This window comes from Macrobrachium nipponense, chromosome 13 (genome assembly GCF_015104395.2).
Source record: "Macrobrachium nipponense isolate FS-2020 chromosome 13, ASM1510439v2, whole genome shotgun sequence".
In the NCBI taxonomy this organism is placed as follows: Eukaryota; Metazoa; Arthropoda; class Malacostraca; order Decapoda; family Palaemonidae; genus Macrobrachium; species Macrobrachium nipponense.
The window spans coordinates 60,751,132-60,770,951 of NC_087206.1; the positions used below are offsets into that span (position 1 = coordinate 60,751,132).

Genomic DNA, 19,820 nt, shown 5'->3' on the forward strand with positions numbered 1-19,820 from the left:
GCACAGTACAGCTCTAATCAGTTTATCAGTCTTGTTTCTCCTTCTTCCCGAAGGGAAAGTGAAGGGTTGACAGATAATAGAGCAAAGTTTTATTGTGTCTCATCTGTGTCCTGTTCATGATTGCAGTTCACGATAATTCATGACTGCGTGTATTGTATTCATGTCTGCCCGTTGTTAACCTTTCAAATGTGACAGAAATGAGCTTATTGTCTCCCTGAGTATGCGAGGGAAAGAAGTGTTAATTTTATATATAGTATTATATATATATAGATATCTATATATATATATATATATATATATATATATATATATATATGTGTGTGTGTGTGTGTGTGTGTGTGTGCGTGTGTGTGTGTGTGTCTGTGTGTGTGTCTGTGCGTGCGTAAGTGTTTAACAAAAAAAAATTTTTGTTTTTTTAATATTTAGTTTTTTAATATTTGCATCAAAATGCTTTTAAAGATTAATAGATATATATTTTCGCTTTGGCTGTTAACATACAATGAATTTATTATTACATTCAATGAAGGAAATGTTTAAAGTTTTTCAGAGAAAACAAGATCGGGAAAATGTTATGGAAATATCAAATTTACAATCAACTGTAGACAATGGAAAAAAATTACCGTTTTAATATTGAGAAAAACAGTTTGAAAAATACTATTGTTACACCCTTGGTGTCCTTTTCTGTAATTTTGCTACCCATGTATTTTATGTAATATCTTTGCATACCCGAAATAGTTGTTGAATAATGCAAATTTTCTATGAACACTAGATGAAATTATCAATAATTAGGGTATGAGCCCCGTTGCCAAAAATTCGTCAAAAATCGACAGAAATCTTGGCCCAAGCATGGGACTTCTCACAGCCGAATTCTTCATCCGCGTCCAGAAGTCATTCACAACCAACTCCGTCTCTGCTTCGTCTTCAGTCATTTCAAGTACTTCGTCCTCGTCCAGCAGTTCGTTTGGAATGCACGTTATAACAAAGATGGCCCCTAGAATGTTCTTATTCCTGAACTCATCCATAAGCTCTTCTTCGGTGAAGTTCGGCTCTACCCCTCCAGCCTCTAAGATACCGTTGTAGGTCGAGTAGTAAATGTCCAAAAAACTTTCCAGGTTTTCTGACCTAACATCGGAAGTCACAGTTGCGTACAAGAGATGGTTTAGTTCTGACGCCACTGTGGCGTACTGGCAGGCCTGGAAGTCCACCAGCATCATTTCTACGGGTTCGTCTCCTTCATATCTGTTGAAGAGATGATATACTACTTTGTATATTGCAGCAACAATTGAAAATAAGATACGATTTTGTAGTAAATCATTAAACTCAGAGCCCTTTCCTGTGCTACACTAGTTAGTTCCTGGCTGAATCTTTGATATGTAGTCATAAAATATTACTTTAAATGGTTGAAAACAGTGAAGAATTCTATAATAATTTATTACTGAACTTATCTTTCTTTCCCTTACTAAACTGTTTACGTCCACAGGCAATCCGCCAGTAATCTGTTGCTTTGTTTTAAGAATTTAGTCACTGTTAAGTACTTTCATAAATCCAGGTAGATATCCTCTTATCATTGTAGCTGAAATTGAGAAGTTCCTCTATAGATGTAACTATTTCTGGGCATGTGATCGAACTTTTGAGCTATTTTATCAGAGAATTACTAGAAACTACTTTTAAGTATGCTTTTAGTTCTCTACTCTTAAGCTTTCAAAACCAAAATGGTGTATGGGAAACTAGTCCAGGTGCCAAACTAAGATTTTTTACATGACCTTGTTTTGTGGTCTGCCTAATGTTTTTTAACTGATTTCCCCCATTTGGATGGTGCTGAATTCAAATCTGAATGATGCCACTCTGGCATCCTTGAGGGTTTTGAGATATTCAAGATGGCCGCCAATATGGCCACAGTATTTTGTACTTTTTCTTTTATTAACACTATTCTAGCTAAACTGTAATTCTAACAGATAAAACTTGATAGGATCATGTTACAAAGACCAATTTTCATGTTCTGATGAGCAGATAATAACTGGTTATCATAATTATACTCAATTATGTTTATGAAATTTTATATTTTGTTTGTTTATAATAAGAAATATTGATCATATGATATATGATATCTATATCTATAAAATCTATTTCGGATGTTTTTAGGTATTTAAACTTTGGATCCAAATGCAAGAAATTTGAATCTGAATATGTCACAGCTTTGAATAAGCACAAAATCATATTAAATATCAAATTATATTCTAAAGCGTTTCCATTTTGCAAAACTAATTTTGCTCCAAGACTTGGTGGCATCCACATGTTTATGAGTTTTGTTGGACGTGTTAGAACTCTTATGGCTGACACTGGACTGAAGGAACTTATGGAGGCAGCTTTTAGAGGGGTAATCAAAATGTTATCTGGAAAGAAATTCCCACAAAATGTTAGAGCTCTTCGGCTGGTTGCAGAAGAACTTCTTCGCTCTGTTAGCCAATAGTATCAGAGCTATGAAAAGATGTTACAGATACTGGAGAAAATAGCAAATGAGAGCAAGACAACAAATTTATGAGTTGATTGCTTAATCAACCTAGTGCTTATAATGATGCTCTTTATAAGAGCAGAGAGAGAAAGAGAGGCAGAATGGCCCCTTCATCTGATGGCAGTGAAGATTATGTTTCCATATTTCTTTACTGCTGGTCGCATTAACTATGCCAGGTATAGTTTCTACAATTTGGAATCTTTGAACAAACTGCCAAGGGAGGTCTTTAATTCTTTCATGAAAGGAGAATATGTAATGCGACATCAAGCAGGCATCTGGAACGGGATGTGGTCTGATATGTTCATAGAGACCACATTTATGAGATATGGCAATGGCCCCGGAGGACTGGTGGGCATTATTCTTAAACCAGCTGCCATGAAGAGATGGGCACTTAGTTTACACCACTGCAGCCAGCTTGTTAACATTCTTGTAGAAATGAAAGAAAACTATAATCAGGTAAATGTTATTTCACACAAGGAGGAGTCGTATACTCGCAAACATGCTGATGAAACTGACAGAAAGAAAATCTGTGAGAAGCTGTTATCTTTCATTGATCCTTGGAGTCTAGATGAACATCAAGATGGCCTTGTCAACATAACTTTTGAGGTTGTGATATATGGCCAAGTGAATGTTGATGAAGCAGTTGCCTTCGGAAATGAACAGATGGTAGAATTTCATGAATCATGACCAGCAGGGTTCCATAATCCGATTCGAACCAGAGTTAAAACACTGTCTGACACTAAGAGGAGCGTTACTACTGGTCTATCATCCACATTTGACACTGCTCTGATATACTCCAGAGTAATGGGTATTTACCATGAACTTGCTCCAGTACCAACATCAGTGTTTGATGACAGTGGCCTTATGAGAATAGCAAAGGCAAAATCAGTATTAAAGAGGAATCTACAGATTGAGCAATCTTCTCGCTCAAACTACAATGATCAACTAATTCAAGAAGTGCTAATCATTGATGGATGTGCAATACTGTGGGTAGTTCATTGGCCATCAAAAGGGACCATTCATGATTACATTGATAGCTTTGTTGACTACATCATGCGCAAGCTCAGCGAGAATGGCTTGCATTTAGTTTTTGTCCGGTACTATGATTACAGTATTAAAGATGGGACAAGGAGTGGACGTGCAGGAGGCGTTACCAGACAATACCTACTGAGGCTAGATATGCCCTTACCAAAACAGTGTTATCCTTAATGTAACATACAACAAGAAGCAACTGATTGAACTTATTTGCCAGCAATTGCCATCAAGGATATCATCTTTACCATCATCTCATGAAACTAACAAACACAAGCCAGTCCTTACAGGAGGTAACCCAGTTCCATTTCAGGTTGAAGAACGAACTTACTTATCAAGACATGACCTCAAAACTACACATGAAGAGGAACATGTTATCATTGTACAACAGATGATTCATCTTGCAAGAGAAGGTGGGTGTTTAATCAAAGTTATTTGTGATGACACTGATGTGTTCCTCCTTCTTGCACACCATTACCATAGGAACAACATTAACATTCCTGTTGTGATGGAAGGGACAAGTGTCAAGAGCTCAGTCTGCAGCATTTCTAAGACAGTGATCAAACATCAGGACATAAATGAAGATTTTTTAGCAGCCCATGCAGTCACTGGAGGCGACACGACAGCTCACATGTTGGGCATTGGAAAGACTACAGCTATCAAGATCCTGAGAAAGGGGTATACACTAGTAAAATTAGAAGAACAAAGTGACTTTATCGTTATTGTCCAGGAAGTTAGCAAGTTTATTGTAGCATGCTATGGTTGCCATGAGTACACTTTGTAAGAGGCTAACAGAAATATCACTAGGATGCCAGCACTGAAGTCCTTGCCACCAACTACTGAGGCATTCATAGAAAATGTGAAGAGTGCTTACATTCAAGTGTGTACCTTGAACCATGAGAAAGAGCCAGATCCTCCAAACCTCCAATAGTGATGTCAAGAAAGAGAATATAGAGGAAACTGAAGACTAGTATATCCTACTACAAATTGTACATATTAAACTTTCTCAAAGCAAAAGATATGGCATTTTAAAGCATATTTTTCATCATTTATTGAAAATAGTACAGTAATGACGTAGCTGAGTAATAATTTTTTTTTCATTGCTTTGTATTTTGATTCTATGCTCGAATGTCTGGTAATTATGTTTCATCTTTCTGGGTTTAAGTATTAAATGAATTTTGATTGAAATGAATAGTTTTTGAGATATCTATTGCTCAAAGTTAATTCATAACATGTGGAAAACCTATCATTGGACATTTTGAAGCAATTATGATGATAAAATGAGATATTTCATATTGAATATTAACATTCTGGCACAAGTTATTCGTTTCTTTTTTAATCCTAACAGAATATACCTCTAATAATAATAATAATTTATCAACGTAATGACCATAAGACCAATATTTACATATTGCGGCATCCATATTGGCGGCCATCTTTAATATCTTAAAACCCTCAAAGGTGCCACTGTGGCATCATTCAGATCTGAAATAAGGGAAGTCAGTAAAAGAAACATTGGGCAGACCTTGCAACAAGGCTCGGGCTTTGACACCTAGACTAAACTACTATGCATTTCAGGGACCACGAGTCATCGTTTTTCTCAAATATCTTTCAAACTAATTATTTGATCGAAATGGTACTTTAACACAGTGTACAAGACTCCCCACCCTAATTGTTGGTAACATACTTCATTGTCAAATGGTGTTTGTTAAGATGTTTACTCTTGACTTTTAAAGGCAACGTCATAAGAGTCAGCAGGTCTCATTTACAGATTCGAACGTCTGCTATCCCCCATCCCTTCCCTTTCCCTCTCTCCCTCCCTCCCTCCCTTCTTCTCACTCTTTCTTTATCGCTGTTTTTCATTTCTCCCCCAATACCTCTATGTAATTTACATTATGGAATAAAATACCGTTTTCCATGATATTTTTCAATACCAGCAGATAATTGGAGAGTTCATAATGAAGACGATAGGGAGGTTGACATAATGATCATAAAAATAGTTAATTTTCCCCAATATATCCTGTTTATGGTATCCTTGGCGTGTCAGGCAATACCATAATACTAAGAGGTTGTCCGTCGGCTGCAGCACTCGCACTATAAGTATTCACTTCGTAATTGATGAAGACGGATTTTTTATCGCTGTCATGGCCGCCATGTCACTTTGTCAGCGTCGTTGCATAAATGCATTTGCATGCTCCAAACCATATAAAAAATTAAGAAATTTAACGATAGGTTAAGGATCAATCTCAAAAGAAAAGTGAGACGGTCCAGAGCCATCGAGGATGAATACTGGTCCACGGATAACATCCACAAACCTATAGATCCCGAAATTATCAACATCGACAGTGATAACGAAGATTATTCGTCCCTTGATAGTGACGAAGACTGTGGATAATGTTCCTGGGATATTATCAAATGTTTTCATCCCTTTTCAACCTATGATAATACTTAAATACAAGCGAGAGACAGAGAGAGAGAGAGAGACCGATTTTATCATTCCTTTACCACTGTAAAGAATAGTTTAATTATATACTGGGTTGTCAATTAAACTGTGTGAATTAATTTTGCTTGCCTGATTGTCACGGGGTAATAATTTAGTAAACGTCTCCGTTTTCTTCAAGATGCACTTGTGAACTAAGGTAGACTTGAGAATTCCTATCATTCAAATTCATAAGCAACATGTCATGAAATCTGTTGATAAATATATATCACCAGCATTTTTGGCCTTTTGCCGTCAAAGAATAAAAATCGAGCGACTCTTCAATTATGAAAGTCGCGATGCTGCAAAATAGATACAAATCTGTGAAAGACATGAAAATTGAGTTCTTAACTGATTATGAATGACGCGAAAACTGGATACCATCTTTATAACAACAACAACAAAAAACCTGAATGTCAAATGCCTGAAAAAGGGGTAATAGGTAACACCTACATTAATGATAAGTAATATCATTCAAGAGGCAAGAAGCTCAGCTCATTTACAAAGCTCAGTATATGCGGTACAAGAATGACATCCTTATTACTGGAGTTAGATTAGTAGAAACGAAATGGCAGTGTGATATGAATAGAGAAACGCAGATATACAATGATATTATGATAGTAGCTTCTCCCAAATTATGCCCCTTTTCTTTTTTTTCCTTTTTTTCTTTTCTCATTTACGGCAATTCAGATGCTGAGCATTAAGGAATTAGACAAAGATCCACCTATTTGGGGGATTTAAGAGAAGTGAGGAGACCGTGGTGAACAGGGTGACGGTCATACATCCCACGGTCTTTAGCTTACTCCCATTTATATAATTTAAGAAAATACAATAACAATAATCAAATGAACACAGATTCTACAAAAACCAACATATTTATCACATTCAAGTTCATTTAATATAATAGGCAGGAAAGGGGCAGGGGCGGGGGGAGAGGGAAGGCCAGGAAAGTGGGTTGAATGAGGGATGAGGAGGGGAAGGGTGAGGGACGGGATTGGAGTAAAGCACGTTCGAAAGCATAGTTTGGCAATGCTTGGCAACACCTTGTAAGTCAAGAGTAAACACCGTAACTAACACCATTTGACAATGCGCTATATTATCAAAAATTAGGGCGAGGTGTCTTGTGCACGGTGTTAAAGTACCATTTCGATCAAATAATTAGTTTAAAAGATATTTGAGAAAAACGATATCTCGCTGTCCTTGAAAGTAGTATGCTAAAGGTATTATAATGCCAATACAGTTTGAATCCTGTAAGATTCTAAACTCACGTCTAATCGTGTATGTCTTATATTTTTCCATCTTATAAACTAGTTTGTGATAAATATTTTTGTGAATAGCAAACCCAGGACCTCCCAGTTGAGAAATGATGGGCCAGGTTGGCAGCTCCTGGTTTCTCACCTGAGAGGTAGTGGATTCGCTCAGGATGTAAGGTAAAAATAAGATTATTTCTATCACTTTGCGCGTTATTGTATCTGTGTGTATTGCCATTGGTTTTTGTTTTATTTGAATGCTAGGTTCACAATTAGAATGGCTAAGTTTTAGCCTGGTGATTGTATATATCTGTGATTTTTTTTAAGCTGATAGATAAGATGGGTGAAAGAAGACTGAGGGCAGTTAACTAGCTAATCATGGCAGGGAATAGTTTAGAAAGTTAAGTATTAGTAAGAGTAATGTAAAGTGTGGTTTATCCACAATTTTATCTGTGATAGATATTCATACATTCTCCGAGGGCGAAGTAGTAATTTTGTGTTAAGGGGCACTAAACTCAAAATTTTTCTGTTAAATAAAGGTTTTCGCGTACTTTCCATACCTTTTTCCATTGTGGATTGAATTTAATGATACATGTGACAACATTCTTTTCTACAAAGACCGTCAACGAAGTAGCTCCTCGTAAATTGACAATGAATTAGTTTTGCGTGTGTGTGTGTGTGTGTGTGTTTCCGAAGAACGTTAAGGACTGCATCATTTGACTCTTGTTACTTCAGTATATAGTACATGCAACGTTTTTTATATTGTAGTGTTTGAGAAGTTCCATTCATAATGTAGGATGGTTGTTAAGTAGAAAATAATGAACACAGAATGGTATGGAATTCTCAGAGCATCTAATCACTTACCGGAAAAGCAAATTGTTGCTCCAACAATCGCCATGGCAGATGCTTCCGAACGTTTCGCTTTGCATGTTGCTGGTAATGACGTCTTGCAGAATTGGCAACAAATTTTCGATCCAGTCTAGGGCTCTTCTATCCATGCCTACACTTTGCAGTATGTCTCCTGCTTGGATAAAATGTGCTTGCAAAATCGGAATTAAAACTGCATTAGCATCTTCTCCTTGATTGAACCAGTCTCTCAATGTAGGATCATACTTCTCTACCAGAGGTTCCTCGGGAAATTTCTCTTGCAGGAGACGTGAAGCAGCATGTAATTTTGCCAGCTCTTTTAGTACCAAATTAGTGTGAGCAATGTCTAGGCCTTGTTTTCTATCAACCATCTGGAATCCACGTGCCCTGAGGTCCTCGTAATAAACTTGTTCTCGTTCAGCATCTAAATTTGCATGATAGCAAATGGGAACATTGAGCTTCTCTATTCCAGCCTCTTCAAGCACCGAGTTCAGATCTGGGACAATAGATTTGTAGAAATTTGCTTCCTTTTCAAACAGGGCATGAGTGATTGATTGGAAGCCTTCTAAATCCCTACAGGGATTTACTTTTACAACATAGGAAACCTGCAACTCCTCGCCATTCAAGGAATATGTCACTTGAATGCTTGTTACAAAGGTAGAGTAGTTGTCCCCAGTTTTCGTAAAGTCCACGATTTCCCATGATATTAGCTCAGCGTCCTCTCCTTTGTCAATCAGAAGAGTTCCTTTCACGTCCTCCTCAGCGATCAAGCTCTTGGGGTCTACGGGTCCTTCCTCAGGCGCATCACCCACTGCGGCGGGAAAGAAAATCAGAAAGGATTATTTAGACTAACTGCTAATATAGTTTCTTTGAAGAGTAACATTCTTTAATTTTGATTTTGAAGTAAGTTGAACCAGTCTTCTTCTGAATCAATAATTTATAACCTAATATTTCATGACTGGTTAGTAATTCTTATCTTTGACAGTAATAAGTATCAAACTCTCGTTTAGTAGTTGTGAAAAAGGAGCTATATTTCAATTTCGTATCGTGTAGAGTCGGAGCAGAGGTCACGTACGACCTAGTTACATACTTATCATGAAAAAATATCAGTAGACATATTAAGGTTTCGATATGAGAGACATCAGAAAACCATTGCTGATAAGTAATAATTCAAGAAAATCTCAGTGTCATTTGCTGAAGCTGACTGACTACTCCTGTATCAGATATTCCTGGAATCTCCTTACTTCTTTATTGGCTGATAGAAATCTTTGCACTTTCTACTTCTTTTACCAAGTGGAAGTTTTTATATCCATCCAGATCCCATCTCCTACTCAAAAAAAAATGTGACCCTTGAAAAACCAAAAAAAAAAAAAAAAAAAAATCAACGCCATCTTGCGTCTCCCTTCTCATTTGACGGATCAATAGTTTGCTCTACTAGTGGATAAGTCATATACCTGTTACACTTTGTCCTTTTCTCATCCCTCGTCCTCCCAAGCATTCTTTCATCATAAGATTCATTGTGCTGCTTAATCGTAAAGGTTGGCAAGATAGTTGGTCCATGTCATATCAATATAAGACTCAATTTAGTCGGTTGCAGCCGAACTGGCAGCTGTGCTTAACCGCAAATCTTCTGGTTCGCATCATCCCAAAGCTAGGACACTTAATCGTTCCAGTCACTAATTATGCATGAATTCTAATACTGCTGAATTACTCAAGTGTCTTAAATCCAACTCTCTTTATTTTGTTATATCTACCATGTGAGACTTGAAAATGTTATCATAGTTCCTTATACCTATATGGCAATTGCAACTGAATTTACTATACGATTCTTTCATAAGAAATTTCGGCCTTTACTTTATTCCTTTTCATTATAACCTCATTTCCAGCGTTTAATCTAGCAGCCTTACACACACACACACACACATACATACATATATATATATATATATATATATATATATATATATATATATATATATATATATATATATATATATATATATATATATATATATATATATATTTAATCTTAAATCACGAGGAGCTAAAAACCGTGATGATTATACGAACAAACATACAGCCATTCAGGAAAGTTGAAACACTGGAGATGTGAAGACGTTCGTCTTATTAGCAACTAAAGATACACAGAAGCAGGGGCCTATATAAATAGTGGTCACAGAACGGTTAACAGATTAAAAGCGAAATCTACCTATTGGTAATCCTCTTTATTCTATCTTTCAATCCCTTCTGGAACATATGTCTTATGACCTGGTCAAAAGAAAATAATCCTTGACTTACATTAAAATTATTCATCCAGGCAAACTGAATCAAAACAGATTCTAGTAAATTCCTTGAAATGGTTTCGTTACAACGTGACGATATTTGGCTTTGCGTCCAATGTATTCGGTGGGACTTTTCACTTAAATGTAAAAATAAAGCATTATTTGTCTCACTTGCTCCTATTGAGTATTTGCGTTGCTTTAATCTGGTGTTTAATTCTTTACTGATGAGCCCTAAGTGTAATAAATCACAATTCATACATGAAATTTTGTATACAATATTGCCATCTTTACGGAGGTATTTCTCATTCGTTTCCTACCTGAAGAGAGAGACAGTAGTCTCTGAAACATAGTACTTAGTTTCTATAATTTGCCGTTTTTATGGGAGCCTTTTATTATATATAATATAATATAATATAACATAATATAATATATAATATAATATAATATAATATATATGCATATATTTATGTGTATATATATATATATATATATATATATATTATATATATATATATATATATATACTGCAATATCTACTGCACTCTTTCTTTATTGGCGTTCGTCAAAGCACTCTCCTCTCACTTATTCTGTTCCTTTATTTTCTTAGAAATTTTGATCTAGTCACCTCTGGCCATTGATTCCAAATTTCATATCAGTTTATGTTTAGCACCAAGCACTCAAATTTGGATAGTTTTCTCATCTTTAATGACTCGAATCTTGAGGGCAAATTGAAATGGGGATCCCAGTCATTCACTTCTGTTTTCTTTCCTCTCCTGTCCATTTTCCTGTTCACCTTCATACAAAGACTAATTAGCCCTTTGTCTCAGTCAATATTTGGGGTATTCACACTCATTAGTATTGTGTCTTCCTTCTCGACAGAACGGAATCAAAGGCATTTTGTATTACTAATGACACTTACTTTTAAATGGCATTGCTTTGTTGAACGTCTTATAAGGTGACCTCACAGCATGTGCAGACCACTTGTTGGTTTGTTAGTATGGTGTGTTTACGTTGCATGGAATCAGTGGTTATTCAGCAACGGGACCAACGGCTTTACTTGACTGCCGAACCAAGTAGAGAGTGAACTTCTATCACCAGAAATACACATCTCTAACCCATCAATGGAAAGCCCGAGAATCGAACTTGCCGGCATCGAGGTGGCAGGCCAACACCACACCGCACCGACCACGCCACTGAGGCGCTCAGACCACTGGTAATCACATACATTTTATTGTGGAAATCCCTCATCCCCAAATTGTTTTCTTTTCTTGCTAAGCCGAAGACAAATCATGGCGAAACCTTGAAACTGATTGTCTGCCTTCCATTTTGTAAGGGTCAAATCCGTTAGTTTTTTTTCATTTTGTGTACAAGAAAATTATTGCGACGGCTTTGTCTGTCCGTCCGGACTTTGTCTGTCCGCCATCAGATCTTTAAAAACTACTAAGGCTAGAGGGCTGCAAATTTGTATGTTGTTCATTCACCCTACAATCATCAAACTTTCCTAATTGCAGCCCTCTACCATTTGTAGTTTTGATTTTATTTAAGGTTAAAATTAGCCATGATCGTGCGGCTAACAACGAAATAGGACATGCCCTCACCGGACCGTGGTTCAAGTTTTATAAGCCGAGGCTCATACAGCATTTTACCGAGATCATCGAAAGATTGATATATTTTCGGGGCCTTTATTATACGCTGTACAGAAAACACATTTGCGCTGAAGACACTTCGTCGCATTATTAATAGACTTATGGTTAAAACTTAGTTACTCTTCTTTCTCTTTTCTCATTCTTCTTGATGGGTTTGACTCGGAACTTGTTTGCCAGGAATATATATTAGGCTGCTCCTCCCAACGGCCTATACATTCGAAAATTGACATAATAAACCCATTTCTAGCTGTTATTCGAGTATCAGGTGATATACCATGTTGCCATTTCCTAGATTTATTTGTCACAGGCTAGGTACCTAGTTCTTATCCAGCATATTGTAATGTTTCGAAAACTTAAAGGGAATTATGCAGTCTGAATCAATATAGCTTTTGATAGCTATTTCATTTGCACTCATTGTCACATTTACACAAAGGCCTCGACTGCACTTTGCTCATTTCAGCTCTGTTACACATCCCTTTATGTATTGCATCTTTTATTGAACTTAGCAAATTCTGATATACATTAACTTCGTTCTTGAGGATAGACCCAGTTAGACATCCTAGATGTCAATCGACTTGGAGGATGCGGTTCCTGGGAAAGGACAAAGCACAGAGTACTAGTAATGAGAGGCTCTCTGGCCTTGTGTTATGAGAAATGTGACCCCCTCCTTACGGGCTGCTCTATGAGCAAGAGCCCGTGCTCGCATAAGGCCAGCTTAATCAAAAACAACAGCCCCCCTCCCCACAATCCCCCAACTTCCAACACCAAAAAAAAGTCGGATTTGCGTTCACATGGGCTGTCGGCCTCCCCCTAGAAGTCAGACGATAGGTTGCATCCTTTTGTCCTTTAACTAGACGGGTCTATTGCAATGCTTTTACTGTTTACATTGGGTCGCGATCAAATGGGGTTATCAGATTACCTGATCTACCCACCTCTTCAGTAAAAGAAAAAAGTATACTGGAGTTCAGCTTATATCTTCATCTTATGGTGTGACAGAGAGAACGTAGATGTCGGTTTTAGTCGTATTTAAAATGTTATTACGTAATTTCCGATAAACAGCATGCTCTTGTTAAGGTATGAAATGATTAATAAGATATGAATCATATTTACCCTCGAAGACACTCGTATACAGGGACATTTGCAAATTTGTCTGTCACTAGCACCACTTGCTTTACTTCCAAAACCAAAATATATTTTGATAAGTTTATTTCTTCAAAGTTTATAAAAGTATTCAATCGTCCCAGATAAACTTGAAATAAATTTGGCAGTTGTTCTAATTGCTAACAGTCGTAACATATGCGAGTAGCCTTTGGAAATTAAGTGGTCGTTGGTTTCGACAACCAGACCATCGTGCCACGGAGATCGGCTTCTAAAGCTTTCTTGTTACCAGATTACACTGGTTCATTTATTGACTGGGTGAGACCTTCCGTTCCATCGACAGAAGAGGGATGACAATTCTGCCAGTCATCCTCGCACTCAGATAGAATGAGTGCTATGAAGCTTCTTTAGATGACAATATTGAAAAAAGTAAAAATCTCCAGAGTCCAGTTATTCTCTCTTTCACATCACTAGTCTATTTTCAGTTGCTTTAATCGCCCTCTTAGTAGCTTTAGCATCATTACGAAATCGTTTATATCGCAGGTATCAACACAGTTGCTCGTGGAACTGTTTCATTGTAATCTACGAAATCGAGCACTTCCAAGGAGGACACAGCTGTCGAAAGTAAATCTCTTGATATAACTTAATAAGAACTTACTTGCACTTGTGCAGACGCCAACGAAATAAACCTTAAAGCGAAATATAAATATCGAGCGTGTGACGCTGTCGCTTCTCAAACACCAACTGACCTTCTGTGAAGATTTTCTGTTGCACAAATGCGAAGCAAAGACGGTACACCTGTTACCTCTCCCGTGTACCCTTTACACTGTAGTACTCTTCATGTATACTTCCGGAGGATAGAGCAGTATTGAGTTCTGATCCTTATTCCTTTTCTTGTTTTCCGGTAAGTAGACACTAGCTACAGAAATCATTTTCTGGGTTGTCCTTCCAAAATGTGTACACATGAAAAATAATACTCATGTATGTGTAAAGATATATTTTTACTGTAATCATGAATATTATGTATGCCTTTAAACCGTCAAAAAAATAAAAGAACAAAGAGTGAGCGAAGTGTTACCGAACTCCTGCAAACAGAAAGGAAAGGGTTCTCATCGATTAACCAATTTTACCGAGATCGATAAGCTTAACGCTGTTCTTACACTTGATATCTCAGTTGCCGTTATGGAAAGACTCCCTGCTCTCGTCACATAACGTTGCAATGGAATGATTCTAAAATTATGCAGAACACTTATTTTCAATATTTTGTGTGACTCACATCTGTTTATATCATGACGCTATAGGTAATGACTGACTTAACTTCTCAGACCTACAGAGACAGGAGGATTTTAAGTCTGCCATTTAATTTGTTTTTCAATAAATGTTTATTCTTGACGGGTGGGTCTTTTCACCTTTATTCAAGTATGTCATATTAGATTGTGCTCCTCAGGGGCTTTACATCGCCATTCCCTTACCTGTTGACCATACCGGGGCACATCAGGTACGATTTACGTCATCTTCACCGTTACTTCATAAGCTCTCATCTTCACAGAAGAAAAAACGTAGGGGTTAGTGCCGTCAGTGCTCCTCGCGCGTTGCTCTGTATATGCGTTACTCAAGCGCTTGCAGCTTCCCTTAAAACCCAAAGTGCACCCAATTTTCAGTCTTGTAATTGACTTCCATCCCATCTTCCTCTCTTCATTCAAAGCTGAAAGGAAAATTGAGAGTAAAGTAACAAAGGTGTTGCACTTAAAACAATTGTTAGAAGTGGTTGGAAAGTAAAGTGGAAGAAAGAGAATATGAAGGGAGTTACAGTAAAAGGAATAAAGGGGGTTGTAGCTAGTGCTGAAGGGACGATACAAAGAACCATAAGAACTGCCTAGATTGCACCTCTCTTGACTGTTGCCTCTCAATGCAACTGTGGGGGTTTCTCTCCGTCCCACCTGTTGATCATTGTAACTCTTCAACTCCTTAATCATCTCAGGCTCTTCATCTCGCTGCCCAACTACTCCAGCTCCCTCTTATCCCTGTTTTAAGCGCTGAATGGCCACCAGTGCCCCAGTGCTGCTTGGATTTTAACAGCCTAAATTTCATAAAACCGAACCGTCACAAAAAAAGAAAAAAAAAACAAATCTCCCCGTGGGGAAAAATCCCAAGGATCATGAACATGTCCTTCGTAGGGGGGTAATGCCGTCAGTGCACCTCACGTGCGGTGCACTGTAGGCATTACTTAAAGGTCCTTTGTGGCGTCCCTTCAGCACTATAGCTGCAACCCCTTTCATTCCTTTTATTCTAACTTTACTTTCCAACCTCTTCTAACAATTGTTTTAAATGCAACAGCGAGGTTTTCCTCCTGCTACACCTTTCGTACCTTTCTCTCAAGTTTCCTTTCAGCGCTGAATGGCCTCATAGGTCCCAGCGCTTGGCCTTTGGCCTAGATTGTATATTTTCCAAGAACATGCCTGGCTAGCTAGCTGGGGCCAACGCTGTAACCCCCAGATCTGAACAGCCCACTTGAAGCGTCCATTCACTCGTACCTTTCTGTCAGGCTCGAACTGCGATATTTGACAACCAGAGCCATCTTGAACACCTCAATAAAACTAAATGATAAAGGGGAGAGACCGAACGGAAAAGAAACTAATTTTAAGATACAGTATATCACAAGTGATGATTTCAACTGTGACACACTGGCCTTTAGATCTCTCTCTCTCTCTCTCTCTCTCTCTCTCTCTCTTTTGCGATCATGAATTTTGTTTTCCATCCACATGTCCAGATTGATAAAGGAACTCCTAAGGGGTAAGGGGAATTAAGAAAAAGAGAAGTAACAGTAATAGTTACAATGATAATATAAAAGAGATTCTAAAATCATTTGAAGATCTCTTTTATTTACCTTGAAAACGATTAATTTTCTTTCTAGCCAGTCCTTGAGACTAACTGGTCATCACAGTCTTTTTTTTTTTAGTGGTACAATGTGATCCATATATAATAAACATCGAGGGAAACTTGTAATATATTTCCAAAATAGGTGATAAGAGCATGTGTAGCTGGATACAATCAAACACACACACAGACACATACATATATAATATGTATACATATATATATATATATGTGTGTATGTGTATGTGTATGCGTGTGTGTGTTGTGTGTGCATGTGTGAGGTATTTATGTATATACATATATATATATATATATATATATATATATATATATATATATATATTATATATATAAATATATATATATAGATAAATAATATATATATATATATATATATTACACACACACGTACACACACTCACACACACACACGCACATATGTGCAAAGTATATGTGCGAGTGTGTGTATTGTGAGATATATATATATATATATATATATATATATATATATATATATATATATCTCACAATACACACACTCGCACATATACTTTGCACATGTATATATATGAAAAATATGTATATATGGCACATATATTTCTAAGCCGACAAAAATAAACATTACGTTATTATAATATCGTTGTAAGAAATATCCCATTCGCTCTCTCTCTCTCTCTCTCTCTCTCTCTCTCTCTCTCTCTCTCTCTCTCTCTCTCTCTCTACTGCAAAAAGGCGTTTGATGTGACTCAATTATAAACGTCTCAGCTTCAGTGGAGATAACGACCATATAATTGAATCCGCCTAACCTGTAAAGACTCCAACACCAAGAAGGTTTGGGTTTCGTGTTTCCGGAGAAATTAAGTATCGAATTTTTTCTCTCTCTCTCTTTTTTTGACTTTGTAAGTATATTTATGTAAATGGATATATTTGCTGCGTATACTGGTGTGTTCATAAAGCGTTATTTGTACACGTAAAGCTATCAGTAAGACCTACCCGGCGGAGCCTCAGCGGTGATCTAACATTGATGAGGCTGAACTAGTTTTCTTTGGTTAGAAAACTTGCGTCGATAGAACGGTTTCGCTGAGCCATTTTGTATTCATGAATCTCCCTCTCTCTCCTCTCTCTCTCTCTCTCTCTCTCTCTCTCTCTCTCTCTCGTGTGGTGCTATCTCTGGCTCACTCTTCAGCCAAGTGCCGGTTGAGAAGCGATTCATTTATGGTCGTCTGTTGCAGTAGGTCTTAAAGAAGTACTACGTGGTTGTCAGCCTACTGGAGTGGATAGTGACTTGGGTTAGACATAGGAAGATTAGGAGGGAAGTAACAAAACTGCTAGCATACTTGAGCAATACACCACCAGAATATATATACTTTTATAATGTGGTTAAAGTGGGAAAGCATCGACTATGTAATCCTTTGAGGAGTACAAAGTCGATTGTGGCAAGGATTATCCATACCACACTGGATTAGAATCTCTCTCTCTCTCTCTCTCTCTCTCTCTCTCTCATTCTGTTTTGTGTACTGACCTTGTTGGTTTGGAACCCTCATAGAATGCAATATAACCGGCATGATTCCTGCGAGCATTTACTCCAGGCGCAAAATTCCAGATTTAGTCGAGGAGATTTGCTGCGGAGACGATCGCTTACTGCGCCTTGACACGCTACGTCTGCCGCCCCACTGCAACTCCGTGCAGAGTGATCTATATCGGTGTCAAATAAATCATGAAGAAGAAAGCGCCCAGGAGCGAAGTTTCTGGGGACAAAGTGCCAGCGACCAGAGCTAGTGAGGAGAGGGTGGGAGGAGAGGCGTGTTAGATAAGCGTCGCCAACGAGAGCGTTGTGCATTAATGCCTGATGGATTTCTTGTAGTAATAATACAGTAGAATGAATAGTATCGGCATGCGCCAGGTACACTCTCGTGAATGGATGATGAAAGTAATCGACACAATTCCCAACCACAGCTGTTCTATGTGGAATATAATGTTATGATAAAGGTTCGGCTACTTGTGTGGAATGCTGCGTAGTACTGTAACTGTATCTGTAGCTGTTAGGGTTCTCACCCTTTTTCACACCATTCCTCCCTTCATGAATTCTTAACATTCGTGTGGCTCCCCTTCATTTCTCTCCCATATCCCACCCCCGCCAAAAAAGGTAAAAAAGAAAAAATAAATAAATAAATAAAATGTTGATGAAGAGAACACCCTTGCTTTATTGCGAAGTTTACAGTCATAATTATCTTATATTCGATAGATTTCTGTGATATGCTTAATTTACATCACTAGACTACAAAAGACTAGCGGACAATAGCAAATTTGAATTTGTGTGGGGAAAATTTTTTTTTTTATTATCATTCAGATTCCTAACATTATTTAGAAATGTATTATTTGCAACAGCCCACCGTGGCCCCTAGGTTGAGAACCACTGTGTTAGGGGGACGATAGGATAGGACGAGAGTTCGGTTGAAACCGATTTAAACCCTTTGGAAGCCCCCCGGAAGGGAGATAAGGTTTGGAAGGGGGAATGGCGGGGGTGAAAGGAAGGTTTTAGGAAGAGGAATAAAGAATGGGACAGACGAGTAATATACTCAGGACATTATGCGCTGACTCAGAGCTCTGCGTTGTCGATAGCAGTGAAGGCGCAATCGGAGCAGTTTTTTTTTTTTTTCTGGAAGGACACAATGCCGCCCTTTCTTAAGAAGCAGTGTACTGCTGTATCGGATTCCTTTGACGAGTATGGCGGGCGAGTAAGACTTCGTAACACCGCTCTTTATCATGAGCAGACATATTGATCTCTCTCTCTCTCTCTCTCTCTCTCTCTCTCTCTCTCTCTCTCTCTCCTACTTTAGCTCAAAATTCTCAGAATGCACGTTATGACAAATTTCTTTCTATATGTTTTCCGAAAAAGACCAAAGAATCTTCCATTATCGAGCCTCATAAAATCTCTTGTGTGAAGAACATTCATTTGATAATTAATTCGTATTGAGAAAAACTTAAAAAATAAAAAAAAACACAAACAAAAATATTCCGAGGAAATAAACTGAGAACGGCATTATTTTCACTTTCTTTTAAAGTGAAGGTTGCCATAATGTTCTTCAGATATTGAATTTTTATATAAAAAATGTCAGACAGTATATACATGGAATGCAGCAAAAGATCCGTCTTAGAATACCGTTTAACAGCCGTTCTCTGAATGACTAACTGCTATGAAGTATTGCTTTACGCACATTCAGTAGAAAAGTTAAAAAGGTTAATATAGGGCTCTTAATTACAATTGGAAATAACAAAGTAAAGATTAACAAAAGAATTAGGATGTATACAAATACACGCTATATTGTCAGAAATTCAGGAAAATTAAGGCATTATATTACAGCACCTCTTGAGCTATCGAATATCGACTATCACAGCACTGAACTGTTTTAGTCGAAGGTTTAACCTTTCCACCGTTTTAGATTGAAAGGAAAGAAAAACCTCTGACTGAGAATCATTTGTCATTGAGGAGTAGAATTTAGTGAAGGATTTGTTTGTGTAATGGTTCAACATCTTCATTGAAAACTCTCTCTGGAGACATCTGGTATTTGGGCCATGTTATTCCAGTAAACCAGTTTATTATGGAACAAAAAATATTCACCACGGTTCCAGTTTAAATGTAAACTATAAAGAATAACAACAGAAACGTCTTTTTCATCACTGGAATTAAATTCGTTCCAGAAACAAGCGATTGTATCACGCAGTCCCTAACAAGACTACTTCATTTAAGTCCATTTACTAATCTAAGTTTGATGT

The 19,820-nt window shown here is 37.5% G+C and overlaps 1 protein-coding gene across 1 annotated transcript; it reads right to left on the reverse strand.

Moving 5' to 3' along the window:
* Nucleotides 1-464: 464 nt before the first annotated feature.
* LOC135225482 (uncharacterized) lies at nucleotides 465-17,733 on the reverse strand. The gene is made up of 3 exons (XM_064264785.1): nucleotides 17,566-17,733; nucleotides 8,138-8,951; nucleotides 465-1,239 (listed from the first exon to the last, which is right to left on the reverse strand). The coding sequence occupies exons 1-3, from the start codon at nucleotides 17,621-17,623 to the stop codon at nucleotides 786-788; spliced, it is 1,326 nt and encodes a 441-aa protein (XP_064120855.1). The 5' UTR covers nucleotides 17,624-17,733; the 3' UTR covers nucleotides 465-785.
* Between the last annotated feature and the right edge of the window lie 2,087 nt (nucleotides 17,734-19,820).